Source organism: Tupaia chinensis, unplaced genomic scaffold (genome assembly GCF_000334495.1).
Source record: "Tupaia chinensis unplaced genomic scaffold, TupChi_1.0 Scaffold000227_1, whole genome shotgun sequence".
NCBI lineage: Eukaryota > Metazoa > Chordata > Mammalia > Scandentia > Tupaiidae > Tupaia > Tupaia belangeri.
The window spans coordinates 595,113-617,427 of NW_006159702.1; the positions used below are offsets into that span (position 1 = coordinate 595,113).

The window sequence follows — 22,315 nt, forward strand, 5'->3', positions numbered from 1 at the left end:
AAGTTAAATGAAAATAATTCTTTTTTTTTTTTTGAGAGATTTTCACTGTAGGGCGCATGCGCTCGCCAGACAGACAGAGAGAGACATAGAGACAGAAAGCGAGAAATCACCCCCCAGGGGGGATGGTCACGCCGCAATCCCTTCTCCTCCATTCTCCTCTCGGGATCTTGGGCACGCACGCACACCCCCGGCGTGAGTTTTAAGCCACTGGGTCCGGGACACGAACCACGGTCGACTACGTCGGAGTCCAGCGACATAGCCATTACGCTAACTGCTGGTTCCCATAAAAATAATTCTTAAGAAAAAACACATCATGACTTTCCGGATGACCCAATATTTTACCTTGGTCTTGACCAGGCTCACTGAGGATGAAAGGACCTTGGGAAGTCCATCAGTGAGGTTGCTTGGTCACCTGGTTGATCTTGGTCACCTGGACCCAGATGGTCCCATCTCAGGACATTCCCATCAGCACATGCTACAGCCTTGGTGGATTTTGTTCCAAGTCATGGTTTCTACAAGCAAATGAGCTGATACGTTGAGCTCTAGCTCTTTTTATGGCACTGACAGTGGTCACCCAGCTTTGGTGGTTGATGACATAGCTGAGTTGGGTAGCACTCAATTTTTTTTTTAAAGAGAGATATTTTTGCTATAGCGCGAATGCCCTCACCAGAGAGACAGAGAGTGAGAAATCAAACACAACACCCCCCCCCCCCACCCCCAACACACCAACACAGTCGCTTCTCCTCTCCTCTCCTCTTTGGATCTTGAGCACGCATGCACACGTGTCTGGCTTGGGTTTTAAGCCACCAGGTCTGAGACTCGAACTGTGGTCCACTATGTGGGAGTTCAGCAATGCAACCATTATGCCATCTGCTAGTCTCACACTCAGCTTTTTAGAAACACAGACCTCCATCCTAAGACTGCCATGTGCCATCAGAGACCTGAGTCTCAGTTCTGTTTTGGCCTCTTTTATTTTCTAGCTTAATGATTTGAGTATTTTCAAGATATGTTGGATGGTTTGTGCCGCTCCTCTGGGACAGAGAGCTGATTACAGTATGTCTGCTCTTTCCTCCGCCCCTGTTCTGTTTCCTGCCCTCCTCTGACCACCACCTTCCCTGCCTGCCATGCCTGCTGCCCATCTGCTTGTCCCTACAGCAGCCTGAACAGTGTCAACAGCAGCGACTCCCGGTCCAGCGGCTCCCACTCGCACTCGCCCAGCTCACACTACCGCTACCGCAGCTCCAACCTGGCCCAGCAGGCGCCTGTGAGGCTGTCCAGTGTGTCCTCCCACGACTCAGGATTCATATCCCAGGACGCCTTCCAGTCCAAGTCACCTTCCCCCATGCCGCCCGAGGCCCCCAACCAGGTAAGGGTGCCCTGGGCTCTAGGAGTGGCTCTCATGCCTGATGCCCTGACCACTTTCGATGACTGGAACCAAGCAAGGACTGTAGTTTGGACAGAGCCCTCTCTACCGACTTGCAAATCCTCTGGCTTAATTTCTCCGCTTCAGTCGTGTGTCCCCCAGAGGGAGAGATACTGTAAGTTGGCTTTGAAGCCTGTCTTCATGGCGGTCACGGTCAAGTTACTGTGATTTGGGAGCTCTCACGCATAAGTGGACAGACTGAAAGAGGGTTGGCTGCTCCCTGGCGTCCAGTAAGTACCCAGTCAAGCAAGATGCTGTAATTGATGGGCATTGGTGCAATAGGAGCACCTCCTTTACCCCCATCTCACAGTCTCCCTGAATGGCTGAAACTCTGAGGTTGACTAGTGTTCCCGACATCCTTCCTTGACCCTCTTAGGCTCCCTCTATCAATTTGCCTTGAGTATGAGAAGGAATCTTCAGAGCCTCTGCAGATGATTCTGTTGGCACTTTGATTATGGGAGGGGGAAGGGAGCCATGGAATCCCCTTAAGCACAGTTGGGTTGGATGGTGCTAGGCCCAGCCCAGTAGCTCCAGCAGGAGCAGAAAGTAGGAGCTGGGCAGGGCATCAGAGCACCCTTTGTGTGCATTGCTGCAGGGGTCTGTGACTGCCTCTCTGTCCTTTCTCCCGAGTGCCAGTGGTTTGGCTTCTGGCTTAATCCGTGGTAAGAGCACAATATAGAGAGCACTAGAAATCCAGGGTAGCCCACAACACCAGCTAGCTTCTGGGAAACCTATGCCTACTTTACTCACCTCAGCTCAGTGCTACTTTTAGCATTTTCAGCCATCCTGGGGGAATGCGACCGCTCCCGCCCCTTCAGGTGGGAGCTAAGAAAGGCAGCTCTAGTTGTATTGCCCTTGTCCTGGCTGGGGTGCTTCGTCTGGGTTTCTAGGATGTCACCCTCATCCCTGGCCTTGTGCTTCACTACCCACCCCTGCCAGGCTTGTAAAAAGAGAGACTGGTCAGGAGAGCAGGAATCTGCAGGTCCTCAGAGGTGGTTCTGATGTGCAGCTTAATTGCGTGTTTGTTCTTAACCAACTAACACATTTACATAGTATTGTGCACTGACACCCTTTCCTAAAAAAGTGAGCCTGTGTGCTTCCTGTCACAGACTGTGTGGATTGGGCTGAAGCAGAGGGTTCTGTCTGCGGAGCTGTTGAGGAAAGCTGCAGGTGGCCTGTGGGGATTTGCTTAAATCTGAAAGCCGTCACTGCCACCGGAGATCTGCTTGGCTAGCAACTCAAGGGGAGTTTTAATCAGCTTGAGGATGCCACAGAATTTTATAGAGAATTCTTTTTTTTTAAAGGCATTAAACTGCTTATAATGTACAAGGCAGAAGAGAAATGGAAGGAAGCTATACAAATCCCGGTGGGCAGCAGACACCGTCTCCTTTCTTCAGGGTGGGAGCAAGGGGTTACCACCTGGGAGGGGCCAGATCCCCTCTTTCTCCACTTGTTAGCATGAACCTAAAGGAAGGCCAGGTGACGGGATTTGTCCAGAATACCCCACTTTTCTCCCCTCTCCTCTTCTCAAATCTTGTTTAACCCACATGGCCTAGGACTGGGGTCACATCTTTGGTGAGGGTCTTGCTCTAGACTTATTCACTCATCTGAGACCAGAAGCCCTTTAGAAGAAATGAACAGCAGTAAAAAAAAAACCCACCTGAGTCTGCAGTGCTGGACTGGGTACTGGTTCCCTTTTTTAAGCCGAACATCTTGAATTAGAGGAACCAATATGGATAGTCCTGGTAGTTTATAATGATAGCTGGCTTGTATTTATACTCGGTCAAGCAAAACACACACACACACACACACACACACACACACACACACAGTCTTATTAATAACTTCATCTGTTAGGGACCAGCAGAAGGCATAATAATTACATCGCTGGACTCCCAGCAGTTGATTGTGGTTTGAGTCCCGGACCTGGCCATTAAAACTCACTCTGAGCGTGTGTGTGTGTACGTGCCCGAGATTCTGAAAGGAGAATGGAGAAGTGATAGTGGCATGGCCATGCCCCCTGGGGGTGATTTCTCACTTTCTGTCTCTCTGTCTCTCTGTCTCTCTGTTGCACACACACTCTAGCAAAAAACTTGCTCTAAAAAAAATTATATCTGCATTATATATATTTTCATCTGTTAGCTACTACTGACTCATAAAGATTAAAAAAATTGAGATTTAGAGAGCTTTGAAAAAATTGAGGCTTAGAGAGCTTTAAATCCACAGTGCTTGAACTGGGAAGTGGCAGAAATGTGACTTAAATCCAAGCTTTCACCCTTTGGATCCGAGGCTGCAGACTGGTCAGGCTGCAGCTGGGATAGCCCCTCACCTGGTAACCTCTCCTTGCCTTGGCTCCGTGGAGCCTCCTTGATCTTGCAGGACAGGAAAGCTAAGCCCCTGTCCCTCTGCAGCAGCCGAAGAAAAGGCACAGAGACATAAAGCTGGCCTTTTTTTTCATTGATTTTCTTTTTTTTTTTTTTGGCTTTGCTATAGGGCATGTGTGCATGTCAGAGGGAGACAGAGAGAGGGAAAATGAAAAAGCTCCACTCGGGAGAATGGCCACACTTCAGTCCCTTCTCCTCTATTCTGCTTGGGATTTTTGGGCATGTATACACACGTGCCTTAAGTGATTTTCAAGCTTCCAGGTCCAGGACTCAAACCGCATAGTGAGCCGTATGGGATCCAGCTACCTCAGCCTCTATGTCACCAGCTGGCCTCAAGCTGGTCCTCTTAACAGAGAACGCAGGAACACTTTCAGGGAGACCACAGTATAGGAGCGTTGGGTTATTTAAACAAACTGAAGTAAAGCCAGAGATTGTATTGGGTCTTCGGAAAAGTCATGATCCATTTTTGTATAAAAAAAAACAGAAAAATTCATGATGACATTTCTGACAGACAACCTGAGAGTTAACATGAAAAAAAAAACTTCAAGCAAGTATCTGGGTGGACACTGGGCAGTACCTGGGGACCCCATTGACATAAAAGAGATGGTCATTGTCACTCATCCATTCAGTATTTTTTGAGCCTCTGCCAATCTGCCGGGTCTGGGACTAGAAGCTCAGGATGTCATGGTGAACTAGCAAGGATAGTCCCTGCTTCACTGGACTTCAAAAAGCCACAGTGGCAGCTTGTGCCCGGCTGATATTAGGAGACTAGCAGGACCTGGGCTTCAATCAGGTGAGCATGAAGGGAGGCTTTTCCAAACCAGACCTCTCTGGTGCATCATCCCTCCCTTCAATGCCCACTGACTGTATCGTGCTGACCATAGGGCTTTACTGCCTCAAAGCACTCCCCCGGCAGAGAAGCCTGAAAGTGTGTGTTGTGGCTTCAGAGCTGGGAACTGCAGCTCCAGAGGCTGCATTTGCTGAAGGGAGAGGCTAGGATTAGAGCCATTCTAGACAGACTTGTAGCCAGTGGCCAGGCCGCGGACAGTCCTCCTGCAGTCAGCGAAACCTGCGTGTGTAAGAGACGGGACAGGCAGGGCCTCCCTAGAGCCCTGGGCTTGTGATCAATGCCTGAGATGCTGCAGCATCTGTGCCAGTGCCTTGACCTGGCTAAGGTGCCAAGCACGTTTTGGATGTTGGTGAAAGACACACACATCAGTGTCCTTGGGGGCCCCAATGTCGTGGACTAGAGCTGGCCAAGCCTCACGCTTCTCTTCCAGGGCTTACAAACCTCTGTGTTGTGCAACTTTGGGGAAAAAGTAACCCTAACCCTCTGCTTCTCTTATCTTCCCTCTTTTGTGTATATGTCTGTCTCTCTGTGTGTTCTTCCCCACCCTGACTCCTTTATTTTTATTATGATTTCTTGGTGGCGTGTGGCTTGGTTTTTCTCGGTCCCCTCGTGTGGTCCCTCCCCACTACAGAACTCGTCCAGCTCGGCCTCCTCGGAAGCCTCCGAAACCTGCCAGTCAGTGAGCGAGTGCAGCTCCCCCACCTCAGTCAGCTCAGGCTCCACCATGGGCGCCTGGGTGTCCACAGAGAAGGTGACCGGCCGGGTTGGGTCGCAGCCACCATGGTCCCCTCTCCCTGCCCCTTCCCTGCCTGTTACAGGAACCAGAGAGCTCATACTGCACACAAGATTGGGCCCCACCTGGGGAAAGGGGGTGGGACAAGGCTGAGGGGTGCACATTGGCCAGATGGATCATCCCGAGGGAGTGGAAGGGTATGGGGAACGTGGAAGTGTGAAGGCTTCTTGCCAGAACAGATGTCGTGTGCTCATCCATTCCCTCCCCTCCCCAGGCACCCCTAACCCCTGGACCGTTGAATGCGCCATTTCACCCTGTCAGAGGCTGTGTGCTTTTTCGCCTTTTGGTTTGCAGCTCCCTCCACCCACCCATCACCACCACCCTTGATTTGGAATGTGCTTCTAGACAGTGATGATTTTGGAAACCTAGAATGAACAGATTCACTGGGAGACTCTTTAAACCTTTACAATTTGCATAACGAGATAAGCAAATGACTATCACTGTGAAATCCTGCTTGTTCCTTAAATGATCAAAAAGGCATTGAGACTGCCACAAATTAAGGACACTGACCAACTTCCTAACTATTCGGAAATGCAGGTCAACTGTTTCCTCGGCTAAATACTTACAGTGTCAAATAAATGCACATCCTTTGCATCCTGTGCTTCGAGGCTCATCCACAAGGAGCAGAACCCCCTGAAGTTTGTTTTATTTATAAATATTTAGGACCTCCCCGTCCTCGAATGTCAATGCCATCTTGTATCTCCACGTTCATCCTGTTGTATTAATTTTTTTTCCTTTTCCCCCCTTTTTGTTTGTTTTGTTTCCAGTTGTCTAACGGGTTTTCTCACTGTAGTCTATCAAGTGAGTCCCCTGTGGGGCCCGTGGGTGCAGGCCTTTTCCCTCATTGCCTGCCTGCCTCCCGCCTGCTCCCTCGGGTCACCTCTGTCCACCTTCCAGACTACGCTCATTATTACACCATTGGGCCCGGCATGCTCCCGTCATCTCAGATCCCTAGCTGGAAGGTTTGTGTCTCTCCTCCCTCCCTCCCGCCTCTCCTCTCCCCCTCTCCCCTCCTCTCATTACCTCTGTGCTCACCCCTCTTCTGTTCCACCATCCTCACCCTGACTCACCCCCTCACCCCCTTTCTTTCACACTTTGCCTTCTTCCCCATAACTCCTCTCTCTCAGTAAATTCCCACTGGGGGAAAACCGAAAGCAGCGGGCAGCTCCAAGATAGTGATTTCCATGTAGAGAGGGACCTGGGGCACTTCCTTAGGGAACTTGAGTTAAACCAGGAAGACCGTGGACCAGCGTGCTTTGCAAGGAGCAGCTATTCCAAGTCAAAAGGCCCAGTTCCACCAGGATGAGCTGGCTGGGATTATTCTCTCCAGGGGGCCAGCTAAGGTGCCAGTCTGAGCAGAGAGATTCTAGGGGGCCAGGAAGGACTGTCCTTCCTGGCTACGTGCCCCATAAGCTTCCTCTAGTGAGTCCCGTACTGGGCTATGGTAACAGAACCACAGCCTGAAATACTTTACCTTAAAAGTAGGCACAGAACTTTATTTTTAATCTTGTCCATTTTGTACTAAAACACCCTTGCTTTAATATAAAAACAAAGCTTTAAAATGATCTCTCAGCAAGCTCAGTGTTCAATTACTGTTCCAAGAGAACGTTCTACTTTATTTTGAGAGGAGGACCTTCATTTGAGAAGTGTGCCCCTTGGCCACCAGTATTTTGAGCAGATTCTGACATCAGCTCTGTCAGGTTACTTGGACCCTCAGACTCCTCAGAATGTTTCTGCTGACCCCAGGAGCCTTCCCTTCCTATATGAGGACTTTAGGACTGGGATTCTCAAGTGCCCTTTGAGGCCAGTCTCCCAGACACAGAGGATTCAGCTGTATGTAGGGAGTAGGGCCAGCGTGGTTCTAGTGCCCCCTGGTGGCCCCTCCATTAGTGAAGTCCTTTTGGTTTTTAGGGGAGAGATGACACCTTCAGATAAACAGAGGGGGGCAGGCCTAGTTCCTGAGGCCGTGCTTTCTTCTGGCCAGAGGAACCATCTAGCACATGCTGGCCACTTGTTAGGTGACTGTTAACTAAGAGTCCCCTGCTGCCTGCCTGGTTGTTGAGGGTTTTTATTCTCCAGCCAGATATAAGAGAAGGGATATACCAGAGAGTGCCCAAAGGGTTTCCACTCCATTCCTTGGGGAGCTGGTGAGGGTATGTAGGGGGTCGCTGTCTGGTCCCAGCCTCAGTTTCCCCCTAAGAGGACCAGCTGCTTCCTCTGGGCACCTTTAGAGAATAGTTGAGCAGCTCCCCCAAATGGAGGCAGAGGCCCCAGCTCCTGACCACACTTGTTCTGCTTAGGACTGGGCTAAGCCAGGCCCCTACGATCAGCCCCTGGTGAATACCCTACAGCGCCGCAAAGAGAAGCGTGAGCCAGACCCCAACGGGGGTGGACCCAGTACCACAGGCGGCCCACCTGCCACTGCCGAGGAGGCTCAGAGACCGCGGAGCATGACCGTGTCAGCTGCTACCCGGGTGACGTGCCTACTCTCTCTATCTGGCTAAGTCTACTTAGGCCTTGCTGGGAGTCACATGCTGGCAGCACCTGGGGACCAGGGCAGCCTTGCAACTGGAGGGACCCAGGCTCCATTCCCCAACTTCTGCTTTACAGAGCCTTGTATGGGGATCAAATAAATAGAACTTTCTAGAGCCCAGATAGGACCCAAGCCGGGCAATAGCTCTCTGGGCCTATAGACACGTGGTGGTCACGGGATGGATTCTGAGGCCCCACCCAACATGTGTGTGAATGGGGGCATCACCCAGGGTTTGTCTGTGTCTCTCTCTTTCCTCTGACCTGCAGCCTGGTGAGGAGATGGAGGCTTGTGAAGAGCTGGCCCTGGCCCTGTCACGGGGCCTCCAGCTTGACACCCAGAGGAGCAGCCGGGACTCGCTGCAGTGCTCCAGCGGCTACAGCACCCAGACGACCACCCCATGCTGCTCGGAGGACACCATCCCATCGCAAGGTACAGGGCCACCTGGGGTTTACAGTCAGCTTTCTGAGCTGTGCCAGTGAGGAGACAGAAAGCCAGGCAGCCTAACCCGTGGCTTGCAGAATGGCTTCAGAATCATCGTCCTCCTTTGGGGATGCTGCGGGGACTTGACTGGTAGTTGTCAGGTTGCTGCCACGTAAGACTGTGACCTGGACTTTGGCAGCTTTTTCTCATTTGTCACCATCAGGGACCTCATGGTCCTCAGTTGGAACTGGGACACTCAAGCTCTTATCCTCCTCTAGCTGAATCCTCTAGCAAACCTGCCTCCCTCAGCCCCATCCCTACCACACACGCAGGTCCGGCAAGGTAAAACAGGTGTGTGACAATTGACCAAAAGTTATTTGCAATCCCTCAGTCTGAGCCTTTAAGACAGTAAGTTTCAGTTAGGTGATTTTGTTCTCCAGGGGACATCTGGGACTATCTGGAGACATATGTGGTTGTCACAACTGGAGAGGTCCTCTTGGCTCTGGTGGGTGGAGACCAGGGATGCAACCCAACATCTTATAATACACAGCCCCGCCCCCGCCACACACACACACCTCCCTCAATAGAGAAGGATCAGACCCAAATATCACTATGTTCAGAAACACTGATGTAGGGCGTTTAATCTTCAGTTCTTCCTCCCAGGTCACCCTGAGATCCGCATTGTACCATTCTTTGAAAGAGAGTGAGCATGGGTCACTGGTGGGACCTGGCTCTGTGCCTTGTTTTCAGGGACTCGTTGCCAATAACTCGTCCTTCTGGCCCTCCCCTAACCAGTTCACTGTCAGGAAGAGGTTAAGGCCTGGACTAGTCTCTGTTTCTCATGTCAGTTCTAGTCTGGAGGGCTTCTTTTCCATCCCCTAGTTCCTCTGGGGGATTCTTGGAGATAGATTTGCTGCAGCCTGGCAGTTTTACCTTCTGCTCTACTTGACGGTATTTGAGCACCTGCCACACCCAGTGCTGTTCTAGGGGCTCAGGGTCCACCAGTGAACAAACTAAGGACTCCTGCCAGGGAGTCTCCAGCTGGCGAGACCCTCCACGGATGGTACAGGAGCTTGGGGAGGGCTTGGGACAAGATCGTGAGCATGCCCTGCCTCGGGCGCCTTCTGCCCTCCTAACGGATGATCTGAAAATCAGAGCTGCTGTCCTGGGTCTGTCTAATCAAATCTTATCATCAGTTTCAGATTACGATTATTTCTCTGTAAGTGGAGACCAGGAGGCAGAACAGCAGGATTTCGACAAATCCTCCACCATTCCACGTAACAGTGACATCAGCCAGTCTTACCGACGGATGTTTCAAGCTAAGCGCCCAGCTTCCACTGCTGGCCTCCCCACCACCCTCGGACCTGCCATGGTCACCCCAGGGGTTGCCACCATCCGACGGACCCCTTCTACCAAGCCTTCTGTCCGCCGAGGGACCATTGGAGCTGGTCCCATCCCCATCAAGACACCTGTGATTCCTGTCAAGACCCCAACCGTCCCAGACCTCCCTGGGGTATTGCCCACCCCTTCAGATGGGCCAGAAGAGCGAGGTGAGCACAGCCCTGAGTCACCGTCTGTGGCCGAGGGTCCCCAGGCTGTCACCAGCATGCCCTCCTCCATGTGGAGTGGCCAAGCCTCCATCAACCCTCCACTCCCAGGCCCGAAGCCCAGTATTCCTGAAGAGCACAGACAGGCAATTCCAGAAAGTGAAGCCGAAGACCAAGAAAGGGATCCCCCAAGTGCCACTGTCTCCCCAGGCCCGATTCCAGAGAGTGACCCTGCAGACCTGAGCCCAAGAGATAGTCCGCAGGGAGAAGACATGCTGAATGCCATCCGGAGGGGCGTGAAACTGAAGAAGACCACAACAAACGACCGCTCAGCCCCTCGCTTCTCCTAGGCTCACAAGAAATGCTGCCAGTGGGGATCGAACTGTTTAATTAATAAAATCGAATTTGTCTTGATCCATTCCAATCTATAATCAAACAAGAGATTTTGTAGGCAACTCAGAATACAGCTCTTTTGAAAGTACCTGACACCTTTAGATAAGAATTAAAAGCAACATATGTAACTGACATAATCTTGATCTTTTAATTTGTAAATATTGACAATTTTCTTTCTGCACATTTTAATCTTAGTTTCCCTTTTGATTTTTCTGAAGGTGCCAAATTCCATTTAATTTTTTTACAAATCTTTGTAAAATTTTAAATGCATAGGGGGTGGGGGGCTGGGGGCAGGGGGGGCTGGGTGCAGGGGAACCACAAAGTAGTTAATTTCAGAGAAGGATTACTATACTCAGCTTTTTCCTTTCTTTTCCCATCCCTGCAAGCTTTTGTAGATGCATTGTAGTAGTCTAGGTTTAGAAGCAAATTCAAGTTATTTTAATGTACAAAGTGAATAGGGGGTAAAATCCTCAATTATACTGTTCTGGAAGGAAAAAAAAAACAGGAGTAACAATTGATGAGCAATATTCGGAGTGAAGTGAATCTGGAGATGGTAGACTGTTGGGATTGGGGGGAGGGCTGTGGGAGGGGCACACTGTCAGCATAGCCGATCCTGGTACATTTAAGAGTAGCCTCGTAGGTTGAATTTCTAGTAGCTTCATGGTAAATGCATCCGAATAAGCCATACTGGATTGCAGTGTTTGTTTCTGTAGGGTGTTTAAGGACTTCTTTTCTCCCACAATTCCACTCAACTGCACACAGCACCCACCTCTGATCCCGTGCATGCTGCTGCCCCTGGGTAGACATAGAACTCCCTCACTTTAGTTTCTTGTCTGTTGTACTCACTTGCGTTGAATCCAAATACATCCAAAAGGGTAAGGCAGTTTTTAAAATGTGCAAACATTTAAAAATGATAGCAGGGAATTCTTTAGATATAGCAAATGCCTTTTACTTAACTGTGCCCAGCAGGCTGGGTGCATTGAAAAGCCCAAATATTTTGAAAAAACTCGAGTGGATTTAACAAGGGTAACCAGCTTGGAGTCTAGCAACTTGCCAATGTGTTTACCAATCTGGAGGCTTGTTTTTCTTATCTTCTTTTTTTAAAAAATGGCAGTTAATTGGCTCATACTAAACATTGAATTGAGGATGATTTATTTATTGTCACTGGGAATCTGACCACTATACTGTCCCTTTCTAGTAATCTCAGTACCATTTTCTTTTGGAATGGATTTTTGTCTTAAGTGGAAGTTAAAATTTGTTATAGTGCCCATCCCCTAAAGCCAACAGAGATATGTAGATTTAAAGGGGTCACATTTAGAGAGAGAAGTATTTAAAAAAATAGGCAAACCCTTAGCAGTTAGACCAGTTGCTAGTGCACATCTGTGATGTACCTCTTAAGGAACAGGAGTCTGGGGGAGTCCCACATACTCTGCAGATTTCTGTTGGCTCTGATCTTCGACATAATCTTATGCTTTAATACATAACCGCACTGGATGTGAGAGTAATGTACCTGTATAGTCATTGTTCTATATATTAACATTTAACACTGCTGTGATTGCTCAAGGACATTTTATGTTATGGCTTTAAAGCAAAGGCATGATTCTTAGAAACTACTTAAGCCTTTTTCTTTGGAAAACAAGCTCCTTTTACAGAATATAAGCAACAGTAGTGCCTGTGGTTTAGCCCACCAATCTCGATGACTAAAAGTAGCTGATGCATTGTGCATATGATGCTTGAGATGGTTTTTGCAAAAGCAGAAATCACTGCAAGGTAATCACAATAGATAAAAGTGGTATTTTAAACCTTTGAAATAAATGGATGTAGCTGTACCTTGGTACAGCTTTTCACTTGTTTAGTTTTTAAACGTTAGTATAATCTGAATAAGTTTAATATAAAATGTTGCCAAATTCAATGTAGAAAGAATGTGACAAAACACCTTGGGTAGTTCTGTTTGTGTTTTTGCATATTGTAAAAGCAGTGTCACAGCTAAAAAAAAAAAAATAAAGAAAACGTTTCTAAAGGTAAATTATTGTGGTTTAGTTGCTAGTTTGTATTGAGAGTTGACCTCTCCCTGTGCAGTTTTTTTGTTCTAAACTTGTATAAATAACAATTGTGTAATGTGTCTCCCTTCTACATTGTAACAATTGCTTCAGCCTACATTATAAATAAAGAACCATTAGAGAAAAAAAGTCCTGTATTTCAAGTCTTATTGAAGTTCAGTTTGAGGTCTTAAGTCAAATATTGGAAGATGGACTGAGACCCAAATTGACCTTACTTGGAAAACTGACATACTACTATTTTTGGAGATGTATGAGCCCTGAGAACTAAATTATTTGAAAATACCTCCAATGAATTATCAAGGTTTGACTGACAATTTTTAAAATTGCTTTATCTTTAAAAAAACCAAACAAACAAAAAATTTCTTGAAACATTTAAAGAGTTCTGCCATATCCTTCCTTTTGAATCAGCAGATAATCCAAGCTATGATAGAGGAAGCAAAACTGGAAAACAGCCTCCAAAGAAGTGTCACAGTTTTAACCCCAGGTTTTGGGCCTTTTAGCCTCAAACCATCACACCTCACTGTCACACTACACGAGGGGAACCACAAAGTAGTTAATTTCAGAGAAGGATTACTATACTCAGCTTTTTCCTTTCTTTTCCCATCCCTGCAAGCTTTTGTAGATGCATTGTAGTAGTCTAGGTTTAGAAGCAAATTCAAGTTATTTTAATGTACAAAGTGAATAGGGGGTAAAATCCTCAATTATACTGTTCTGGAAGGAAAAAAAAAACAGGAGTAACAATTGATGAGCAATATTCGGAGTGAAGTGAATCTGGAGATGGTAGACTGTGTTGGGATTGGGGGGAGGGCTGTGGGAGGGGGGGCAGGGGAACCACAAAGTAGTTAATTTCAGAGAAGGATTACTATACTCAGCTTTTTCCTTTCTTTTCCCATCCCTGCAAGCTTTTGTAGATGCATTGTAGTAGTCTAGGTTTAGAAGCAAATTCAAGTTATTTTAATGTACAAAGTGAATAGGGGGTAAAATCCTCAATTATACTGTTCTGGAAGGAAAAAAAAAACAGGAGTAACAATTGATGAGCAATATTCGGAGTGAAGTGAATCTGGAGATGGTAGACTGTTGGGATTGGGGGGAGGGCTGTGGGAGGGGCACACTGTCAGCATAGCCGATCCTGGTACATTTAAGAGTAGCCTCGTAGGTTGAATTTCTAGTAGCTTCATGGTAAATGCATCCGAATAAGCCATACTGGATTGCAGTGTTTGTTTCTGTAGGGTGTTTAAGGACTTCTTTTCTCCCACAATTCCACTCAACTGCACACAGCACCCACCTCTGATCCCGTGCATGCTGCTGCCCCTGGGTAGACATAGAACTCCCTCACTTTAGTTTCTTGTCTGTTGTACTCACTTGCGTTGAATCCAAATACATCCAAAAGGGTAAGGCAGTTTTTAAAATGTGCAAACATTTAAAAATGATAGCAGGGAATTCTTTAGATATAGCAAATGCCTTTTACTTAACTGTGCCCAGCAGGCTGGGTGCATTGAAAAGCCCAAATATTTTGAAAAAACTCGAGTGGATTTAACAAGGGTAACCAGCTTGGAGTCTAGCAACTTGCCAATGTGTTTACCAATCTGGAGGCTTGTTTTTCTTATCTTCTTTTTTTAAAAAATGGCAGTTAATTGGCTCATACTAAACATTGAATTGAGGATGATTTATTTATTGTCACTGGGAATCTGACCACTATACTGTCCCTTTCTAGTAATCTCAGTACCATTTTCTTTTGGAATGGATTTTTGTCTTAAGTGGAAGTTAAAATTTGTTATAGTGCCCATCCCCTAAAGCCAACAGAGATATGTAGATTTAAAGGGGTCACATTTAGAGAGAGAAGTATTTAAAAAAATAGGCAAACCCTTAGCAGTTAGACCAGTTGCTAGTGCACATCTGTGATGTACCTCTTAAGGAACAGGAGTCTGGGGGAGTCCCACATACTCTGCAGATTTCTGTTGGCTCTGATCTTCGACATAATCTTATGCTTTAATACATAACCGCACTGGATGTGAGAGTAATGTACCTGTATAGTCATTGTTCTATATATTAACATTTAACACTGCTGTGATTGCTCAAGGACATTTTATGTTATGGCTTTAAAGCAAAGGCATGATTCTTAGAAACTACTTAAGCCTTTTTCTTTGGAAAACAAGCTCCTTTTACAGAATATAAGCAACAGTAGTGCCTGTGGTTTAGCCCACCAATCTCGATGACTAAAAGTAGCTGATGCATTGTGCATATGATGCTTGAGATGGTTTTTGCAAAAGCAGAAATCACTGCAAGGTAATCACAATAGATAAAAGTGGTATTTTAAACCTTTGAAATAAATGGATGTAGCTGTACCTTGGTACAGCTTTTCACTTGTTTAGTTTTTAAACGTTAGTATAATCTGAATAAGTTTAATATAAAATGTTGCCAAATTCAATGTAGAAAGAATGTGACAAAACACCTTGGGTAGTTCTGTTTGTGTTTTTGCATATTGTAAAAGCAGTGTCACAGCTAAAAAAAAAAAAATAAAGAAAACGTTTCTAAAGGTAAATTATTGTGGTTTAGTTGCTAGTTTGTATTGAGAGTTGACCTCTCCCTGTGCAGTTTTTTTGTTCTAAACTTGTATAAATAACAATTGTGTAATGTGTCTCCCTTCTACATTGTAACAATTGCTTCAGCCTACATTATAAATAAAGAACCATTAGAGAAAAAAAGTCCTGTATTTCAAGTCTTATTGAAGTTCAGTTTGAGGTCTTAAGTCAAATATTGGAAGATGGACTGAGACCCAAATTGACCTTACTTGGAAAACTGACATACTACTATTTTTGGAGATGTATGAGCCCTGAGAACTAAATTATTTGAAAATACCTCCAATGAATTATCAAGGTTTGACTGACAATTTTTAAAATTGCTTTATCTTTAAAAAAACCAAACAAACAAAAAATTTCTTGAGACATTTAAAGAGTTCTGCCATATCCTTCCTTTTGAATCAGCAGATAATCCAAGCTATGATAGAGGAAGCAAAACTGGAAAACAGCCTCCAAAGAAGTGTCACAGTTTTAACCCCAGGTTTTGGGCCTTTTAGCCTCAAACCATCACACCTCACTGTCACACTACACGAGAGAACTCCGCACACTCCAGGCTTATTTGTGACTCTGGGTTTCTTAGGGAGAGCTGCCCCTTTAATAAGAGCTGAAATTCCATTAGCAGAATATCTCGAAAACAATAAAGGTACTGTACTTCAGGTCCTCAGTAGTTCTCTTAGCCCGGTATCTTCCTTCCAGTCTTTATGGCTATGGTCATTTTTGTATCTGTTTTTGCAGCGAAGCTTTCCCTTACTGATGGTGGGCTATCTGTAAGATTTACTCACCGAGGAAGAATACGTCCAACTGACCAACCTCACTCAGTGTTCTCTCCATGTGCAACTGACAGGAACGACAGCGGCACAGTCACCTGGCATCCTTGGCAATCCTTAGAAGAACAAATAAGTCACACCAGACTAGGTTTGGTTATTTTTATTAGGGCAAGTGTGTATGTTCTGAAACTTATTTCACTTGCTTGTGGAAATACTGAGGTTCTTTCTCTACATGGGCCGCTCCCGGGGTCTGGTCACAATATGCCACCACAGTGGGGGCAAATCACCTTCCTTTCGGGCAGGGGGCAAAGCTTCACTCTTGAAACCAGTAGGGGGGGTTTCCTCACGCAGCTGCTGAATCTAGAAGGAGGTAACAATGGAACAGTTACCACAGGAGCCTTAACTGAAAACCTGCTGTGGTGAAGTGTTCCCTTCATGTCTCTGGTGTGTGAGTGACACAACCTGATCCTCACTACTGAGGTTTTTATATGGAGCTGAATTACTTTCTTACTTGCATTTTCACTCCAGCTTAGATTCTATCATGACATTTGCTCCTTTTGGAATGACCTCAAGTCTCTTGTCACTATACCAATTGAATCATCTACCTCCCAGCCTGCACCAGTTTATACAGCAGAGGAAAAAAAACCCAAAAAATAACTGGAATAAGTTGGTGTCATAACATTAATTATTTCCAATTTCAAATGGATTTTTCACCACTACCTGGCAATAGTACTACTGCTAATCTCCAGCAAACCTCCCTCACCCCATCAAATGACTATCACACTCTTGCCACTTTCTCTAGGCATGCCATACCCACTTCTTGGCTTTTCCTCTTATTTCATTAAAAAATAAAATATAAGTGAAGTCTGCCATCTTCAAGACGTGCAACCCAAATGTATTTACATACATCTTTTTTACATACATCCCTTTTCTTCTCTCTCTACACTCTTCCCTAAAGCTTTCTTTTTTAGAGAGAGATTTTTACTATATCATGCACTTGCCAGAGAAACAAAGAGACAGAAAGCGAGAAGTCATTCCCCGTGATGATGGCCATGCCGCAATCCCCTCTCCTCCATTCTCCTCTTGGGATCTTGGGCGTGCGCGCGTACACACACACACACGTTCCCAGGGTTGAGTTTTAAGCCTCCGGGTCTGGGACTTGAACCATGGTCTACCACATGGGAGTCCAGTGACATTACCATTATGCTGTTTGTTGGCCCCAAATCTCTGTGGCTTTTAAAAGAACTCAGAACACAAAATTCTGTTTCCAGGCCAAACCTCTCCTTGGAGTCCCAGATTTCTATATCCAAAGTTGCCTACTGGCATTGGCATGTGATGTCTCACAGGATTCTCAAACTTACACTTTCTAAACGGAAGGCTTGGCTGGCTGACGTCTGTCTCCTCACTCTGCCTGGTCTTCTCCGTCTCAATGACCACCACCACCAGACTCCAGATGAGTGAAAGTGAAACCTAGAAACCACTCCTGACTCCTTCACGTCTCTCACCCACCCCCAGCCAACCCATCTTCCTATTTCTTGAAAAGAGAGCCTGAAGCTCTCCTCTTACCCACTGCTCCCACTCCAGTGCTGGCCACCACCTTTTCTTTATTTTAAACATAATTATTATTATTTTTAAAAGTCTCGCTGTCCCGACTCTCCTGCTTCAGCCTCCCAGCTGGGGGTACAGGCACACATGCACCACCATGCCTGGCTCTATTTCTTTTTTTAAGACAGGGTCTCACTGCCCAGGCCAGCCTTGAGCTCACAATCTTCTGCCCCAGTCTTCCAAGCTGCTGAGATTACAGGCACACAACACTGTGCCTGCCCTTTAGGATGGACCAAGGATCAAACCTGGGCCTCCCATGTGGTCCTAGCCTGCAGAGCACAGCATCCAAGCAGCACTCGTGGCCACACCTGCGCCAACACCATAACCTTTTAACCTTTTAAACAAATGAAATAATCCGAAGTTGGTATCTACTCCTGCCCTCTCCAATACATTCTTTGCACTATAGCAACATTGCACTTTAAAAAATATGACTCTAACCATGATAACGTGACTGGTAAGTGCCTAAGTCTCTAGTGGAGAGGCAGGTTAAGGATGCCAGGGAAGAGCAAGGTCAGGCAAAGGACTGAAAGGAAGTGGAGAAGCAAAATGAGAGAAGAAAATGAAAAAAGACCAGGAAATGCATTAGCCTATCTGCAACATGGCTGTAAACGTTAAATTCTATCTGAGAAGCAAGGGGTCTGAGCAGTCATCATGGCTGAACTCTAGACTGCACACAGAGCAAGACCTGACTCCGACCCAGTGCTGCCCGTGTAGGCCACGCTATGCCGTGAAGGGCAGGTAAGACGGACCTCTCGCTCCCAGCTTTCCTTCCGCAGCTTCTTCCACTGCTCTCTCTTTGCAAAGTAGTCAGGATACATCGCCTTCTCAGAAGGATGCCAGTCATCTAAGCACCACTCCGGAACCTGTCAGGAGAGATCGGGGTGTCATTCCAGAGGGCACATTTACATGGCCCTGGCGAGGACTGCCCAAGAGATGGGAGGCAAAAATCAGGTATATTTTTTGGTTTTGCAATAGGGCACATGTGCTTGCTAGAAAGAAATGAAGAGGGACAGTGAGAAATCACCCCCTAAGGGGCACGGCCATGCCACAGTCCCTTCTTCATTCTCTTGGGATTCTGGGCATGAATGCACACATGCTGGGCATGATTTTCAAGCTGCTGGGTCTGAGACTCAAACCAAACTGTCGGCTATGTGGGATCCAGCCACATGAACGTTCACACCATCTACTGGCCATCCAGGCGCATTTTTATAACCACTGCAACTCTCAGATTGACTCTAAGCAGTAAGCAGTAGAGGACATGCAGGGACCAAAGATAAAGGAGACCCCTGTAGAGTAAAAGATCACACGGGTCAGAAGCAGCAGCAGCAGCGCCAACCCAAAGAGAGCTGCCATCATTCTGCCCCTGCCGGCGTTCTCCAAACACCTAGAGCAGTTTGTTGTTCTCTGGAACATCAAACAATATACCAGAAATACTAAGCACCAAAATCCAAGCTGGGTAACATTAAGGTCCCCAAAAGAGTTATTAGTCAAGTAAAGTTAGCACTTTGCCAAAAAGTTTACTGGAAGACCCTGAAGCTGAATTTGGAAAGTCTTAAAACACCTAAGAGAGAAAACTGACACCTGAAAGTAAGTATCTGACAACTGTCAAGAAAGAAATCTTGGAGACTTCTTGAGTAAAAGGCATTTATAAGGCTGAGGTGTGGGACTATAGAGACAAAGCCTGCATCTCAGAAGGCAGCCGCCACTGTGATCTCCACCTACCTTGTAGCACTCGTACCTCTCGAAGGAGGTCCCCCCAGGAGAGTCAGGGAAGATGTATGGCTGTGGGTGCTGGTTGTACCAGAATTCCTTCTCTGCCTCCCTCAGCAGCTGGGTGGCCTTCATCATATCCTTTTCATCTTTATGTTCATCAAATCGAGCTCTTAACAAGCAAGCAAAGTACCGGTACTTGTCCCTTAAACCAAAATGATTTTGGAGATTAGAAACGTCATCTTCTCAAGTGGGCAGTTTCACTGTCTGACAGCAGGCTGCACTCCCACTAACACTCCCTGGATGAGTAGGGTAACCTCCTGGCACCTTCCCAACCTGTCAGTGGAGCATCATATCATTATGACTGCTTTCTCTGCGCCCCCTAAACATCAGCAGAAAAAAAAATATAGCCTAGCTATTTTCTCTTCTCCAACAAAAGAATGGTATTTAAACAAGGAGGGGAAAAAAAAGAAAAAGAAAAGAATTACCAAAAGAGAAAAGCTATGGCTTCTGCAGGGTTTTCTGGACTCATTCAATGTTACCGAATTTCCTTGCTTTGCTAAATTTTGCAGATACCAAGATGAATAAGATGGTGCTTGAATCCTATGGTCTGGGTTAGAATCCTGACTCTGACACTACTAGCTGCATGACCTTCAGAGGTTCTGACAGTCCTCAAGGCCACAGATAACAAGCACCTGGAGCAGGCAGCTGTGCTGGTGACAGCAGGTTTTCAAAGTAGGGCTATGTGAGCTGGGGTCTCAGCTGTCGGTATGAGCTGTGTAACCTGGGACAATTATGTAAGGTCACTAGGCCATGGGGTTCTTCTCTATAAAATGGTGCTGGTCATAGTATGCACATTGTTAAGGCGATCATAAAGACCCAATGGGCCAAAACATATAAACACACTTTGTAAAAGTGCATGGTATATCCTACACGCTTCAAAGTATCTGTCATTGGCCCAGCCACAGTGGTACAAGCAGGAGAGTGCTGTTGTGTGGTGGATGAGACTGCATGGGAAGCCTGGCTTTGGGCCTTGTCCAAATTAAATAGGGTAGGCCCCACGATGCCCACCTGTGGTCCTAGCTAACTGGGAGGCTGGGGCCAAATGATGGCATCGCAAGACACTCTGAAAAATACCTCGTTTTTTCCATTATATGTGCTCTCTCTTGTTTTGGGGAAAAAGCCTTATTTATATTATTCCATTACAGAGAGAACTGCAAAAATCAGTGTCCAATTATACTCAGTATGTATGTGTGTTATGGGCTGAGGAGTAAGTAGGGAATATCTGAGACCTAAAGCTTAGTCACTGAATTGCTAATAGTGCCATTAGGTGAGGCAGGGGATCTGGGAAAAAATCCAAATGGGACACTGAAAAGAAAATGAGTTTGGTTTTAAAGAATTTGGATGAGTTTCAGAGAACTATAGGGCCTAACAGCTATACATACAGCTCTAGAGACAAGTGAACAGAGATGGTACCTCGATTCTCAGCATTAAACGAGGCTGCCCAGAGTACATACATTAATAACAGAGCCTACAATGGAACCAGAGACCCGAGACTATGAGGGAAAATAAAGGAAGATATCTAGACAAGAATGAGAAAGGATGTCAGTGAGATTTTAAAAAACAGTTAGTGCTGACATGACGTGGTGGCTAGTGTTACCATTTCCTCCGTAACTATGACTTTATTTATTTATTTATTTATTTATTTTTGCTAGAGGGCACATGCACTTGCTAGAAACGGGGAAAGGGAGGGAGCAAGAAAGCACCCCAGTGAGACAAGGTCACATTGCAATCCTTCCTCCTTCATTTCTCCTTCCCATCAGGATTTTGGGAGCATGCACGGACACGCAAGCACATGTGTGCACAAGCACGCACACATAGAGCCAAGCATATTTTTAAAGCCCTACAGCTGGGATTCAAACCCTAGTCATCCACGTGTGATCAGCTTCCTGTACACAACACTTAACTCCTATCTGAATTCTTAATAGCTCAGTTTCCTTCACCTTTATAAAATTGATGATTCTGTGATCTTGTTTACATGTCCATTTTGATAAATCTCTGTTACCCATTTGTTTACATATCCATTTTCCCCACTAATCCATGAGCTGCTGCAGCTTAAAAAAGGATTCACTAACTTTTATTCACTTGGCATAGAACTTGAATGGAAAATTCTGTCAAATGAACGAATAAGGAAAACTCAAGGAAGCAACTAACAATCCTTCGACATGGTACCTGGTCATCTTCCTGCATAGTACAGAGAGGTACGTTGATGACTTTCAAAAAAGCATAGTGATACAATCTGTGCTTCAAGGAGACCCTCTGCAACGCTTCCCGGCCTATTCAGCTTCCCATCTTTTGGAGGTTTTACCCAGAGGTCCTTCTCCAGGGACTAGGTTGTAGGATTCTGGTACAAGCCGGGAAGGCTTGTATTCACACAGCTAGTGCTGTCTCTCAATTCGTGTTGCATTTAGGTCACAAAAATCTCTGTATTATAACACCATGTTCTAAGACTAGTCTCAGACAGTGAGAGAAGGAACAAAAATTATCAGGGAAGTAAAAAGATATGAAGGCCATGAAAAGGGCTAGACGATGCTAAAAGGAGAAAAGATGATGGGGGCAGGGCTCGTCAGAAGGACGACGCTTTGGAGTCAAGACATCTGAGTTTTAACCGGATTGGCCACTTACTAGCTGTACCTCCTTGAGCAAGTTGTTTTCAGTGCCTCTTGCTCATTTCTGAAATAAGGCTAAAATAATCCCTGGTTAGCGGACTAAGAAAAATAATACGCACATTATTGGAATATTAGGAACGAGATCATCATGAAGAAAGCGATTATTTAGCGAGCGCTGGACCCACGACGATTACTGTGCCAGGCGCTTTCCTTTACTTCACTTACTCTCCATGCACCTCTCTGCGCTGGGTCCCGCCTACGTTTTACTGCATAGAAAACCGAAGCCCGGACCTCTTCAAGGTCTGACAGTTACAGGCGGCGAAGCCTGGACTCGAACCCGAGTCTAAGGGGCGACGGGCGACCTTCCCGTCGCGTCCCCTTAGTCCTTGAGCCGCCCGGTCCCCCGAGGCCTCTAGGCCTTCATGGGGCCCCCAAGGTCATCTCCCCGAGCCCTGGTCTGGTACTTGTCCCTGTGGATGCACCATGACTCGAGGTGGCGCAGTGCCCGCTTATACAGGCGCATCACCTTCTGCTGGTGGGTCAGGTAGGCCCCCGGCGCCGAGAACGCCATGACGGCGGCTC

The 22,315-nt window shown here is 46.4% G+C and overlaps 2 protein-coding genes across 16 annotated transcripts in view; one reads left to right on the forward strand and one right to left on the reverse strand.

The window, feature by feature from the left end:
- The window catches only part of MTSS1 (MTSS I-BAR domain containing 1), a 194,613-nt gene extending 184,142 nt beyond the window's left edge, over positions 1-10,471 (forward strand). For 5 of the 14 annotated variants that reach the window (XM_006148022.2, XM_006148023.2, XM_027771651.1 and 2 more), the window contains 5 exons: positions 1,156-1,366; positions 6,218-6,412; positions 7,751-7,924; positions 8,250-8,412; positions 9,600-10,471. In XM_006148022.2, the coding sequence (XP_006148084.1) occupies positions 1,156-1,366; positions 6,218-6,412; positions 7,751-7,924; positions 8,250-8,412; positions 9,600-10,300 (1,444 nt within the window). In that variant the 3' untranslated portion in view covers positions 10,301-10,471. Of the gene's footprint in view, positions 1-1,155; positions 1,367-5,288; positions 5,409-6,217; positions 6,413-7,750; positions 7,925-8,249; positions 8,413-9,599 lie in introns of all 14 variants that reach the window. The other 9 variants (XM_006148024.2, XM_006148025.2, XM_027771654.1 and 6 more) reach the window with 5 other exon arrangements.
- Positions 10,472-15,894: 5,423 nt separating this feature from the next.
- NDUFB9 (NADH:ubiquinone oxidoreductase subunit B9) lies at positions 15,895-22,309 on the reverse strand. Of its 2 annotated transcripts, none has more exons than XM_006148029.1 (4): positions 22,204-22,309; positions 19,077-19,269; positions 18,104-18,217; positions 15,895-16,109 (listed from the first exon to the last, which is right to left on the reverse strand). In XM_006148029.1, exons 1-4 carry the CDS (start codon positions 22,302-22,304, stop codon positions 15,978-15,980), a joined length of 540 nt encoding a protein of 179 aa, XP_006148091.1. In that variant the 5' UTR covers positions 22,305-22,309; the 3' UTR covers positions 15,895-15,977. The 2 variants fall into 2 exon arrangements, with proteins under 2 accessions (XP_006148091.1, XP_006148092.1); XM_006148030.3 differs by lacking the exon at positions 22,204-22,309 and adding an exon at positions 21,853-21,874 and having other exon boundaries at positions 15,978-16,109.
- Positions 22,310-22,315: the final 6 nt, after the last annotated feature.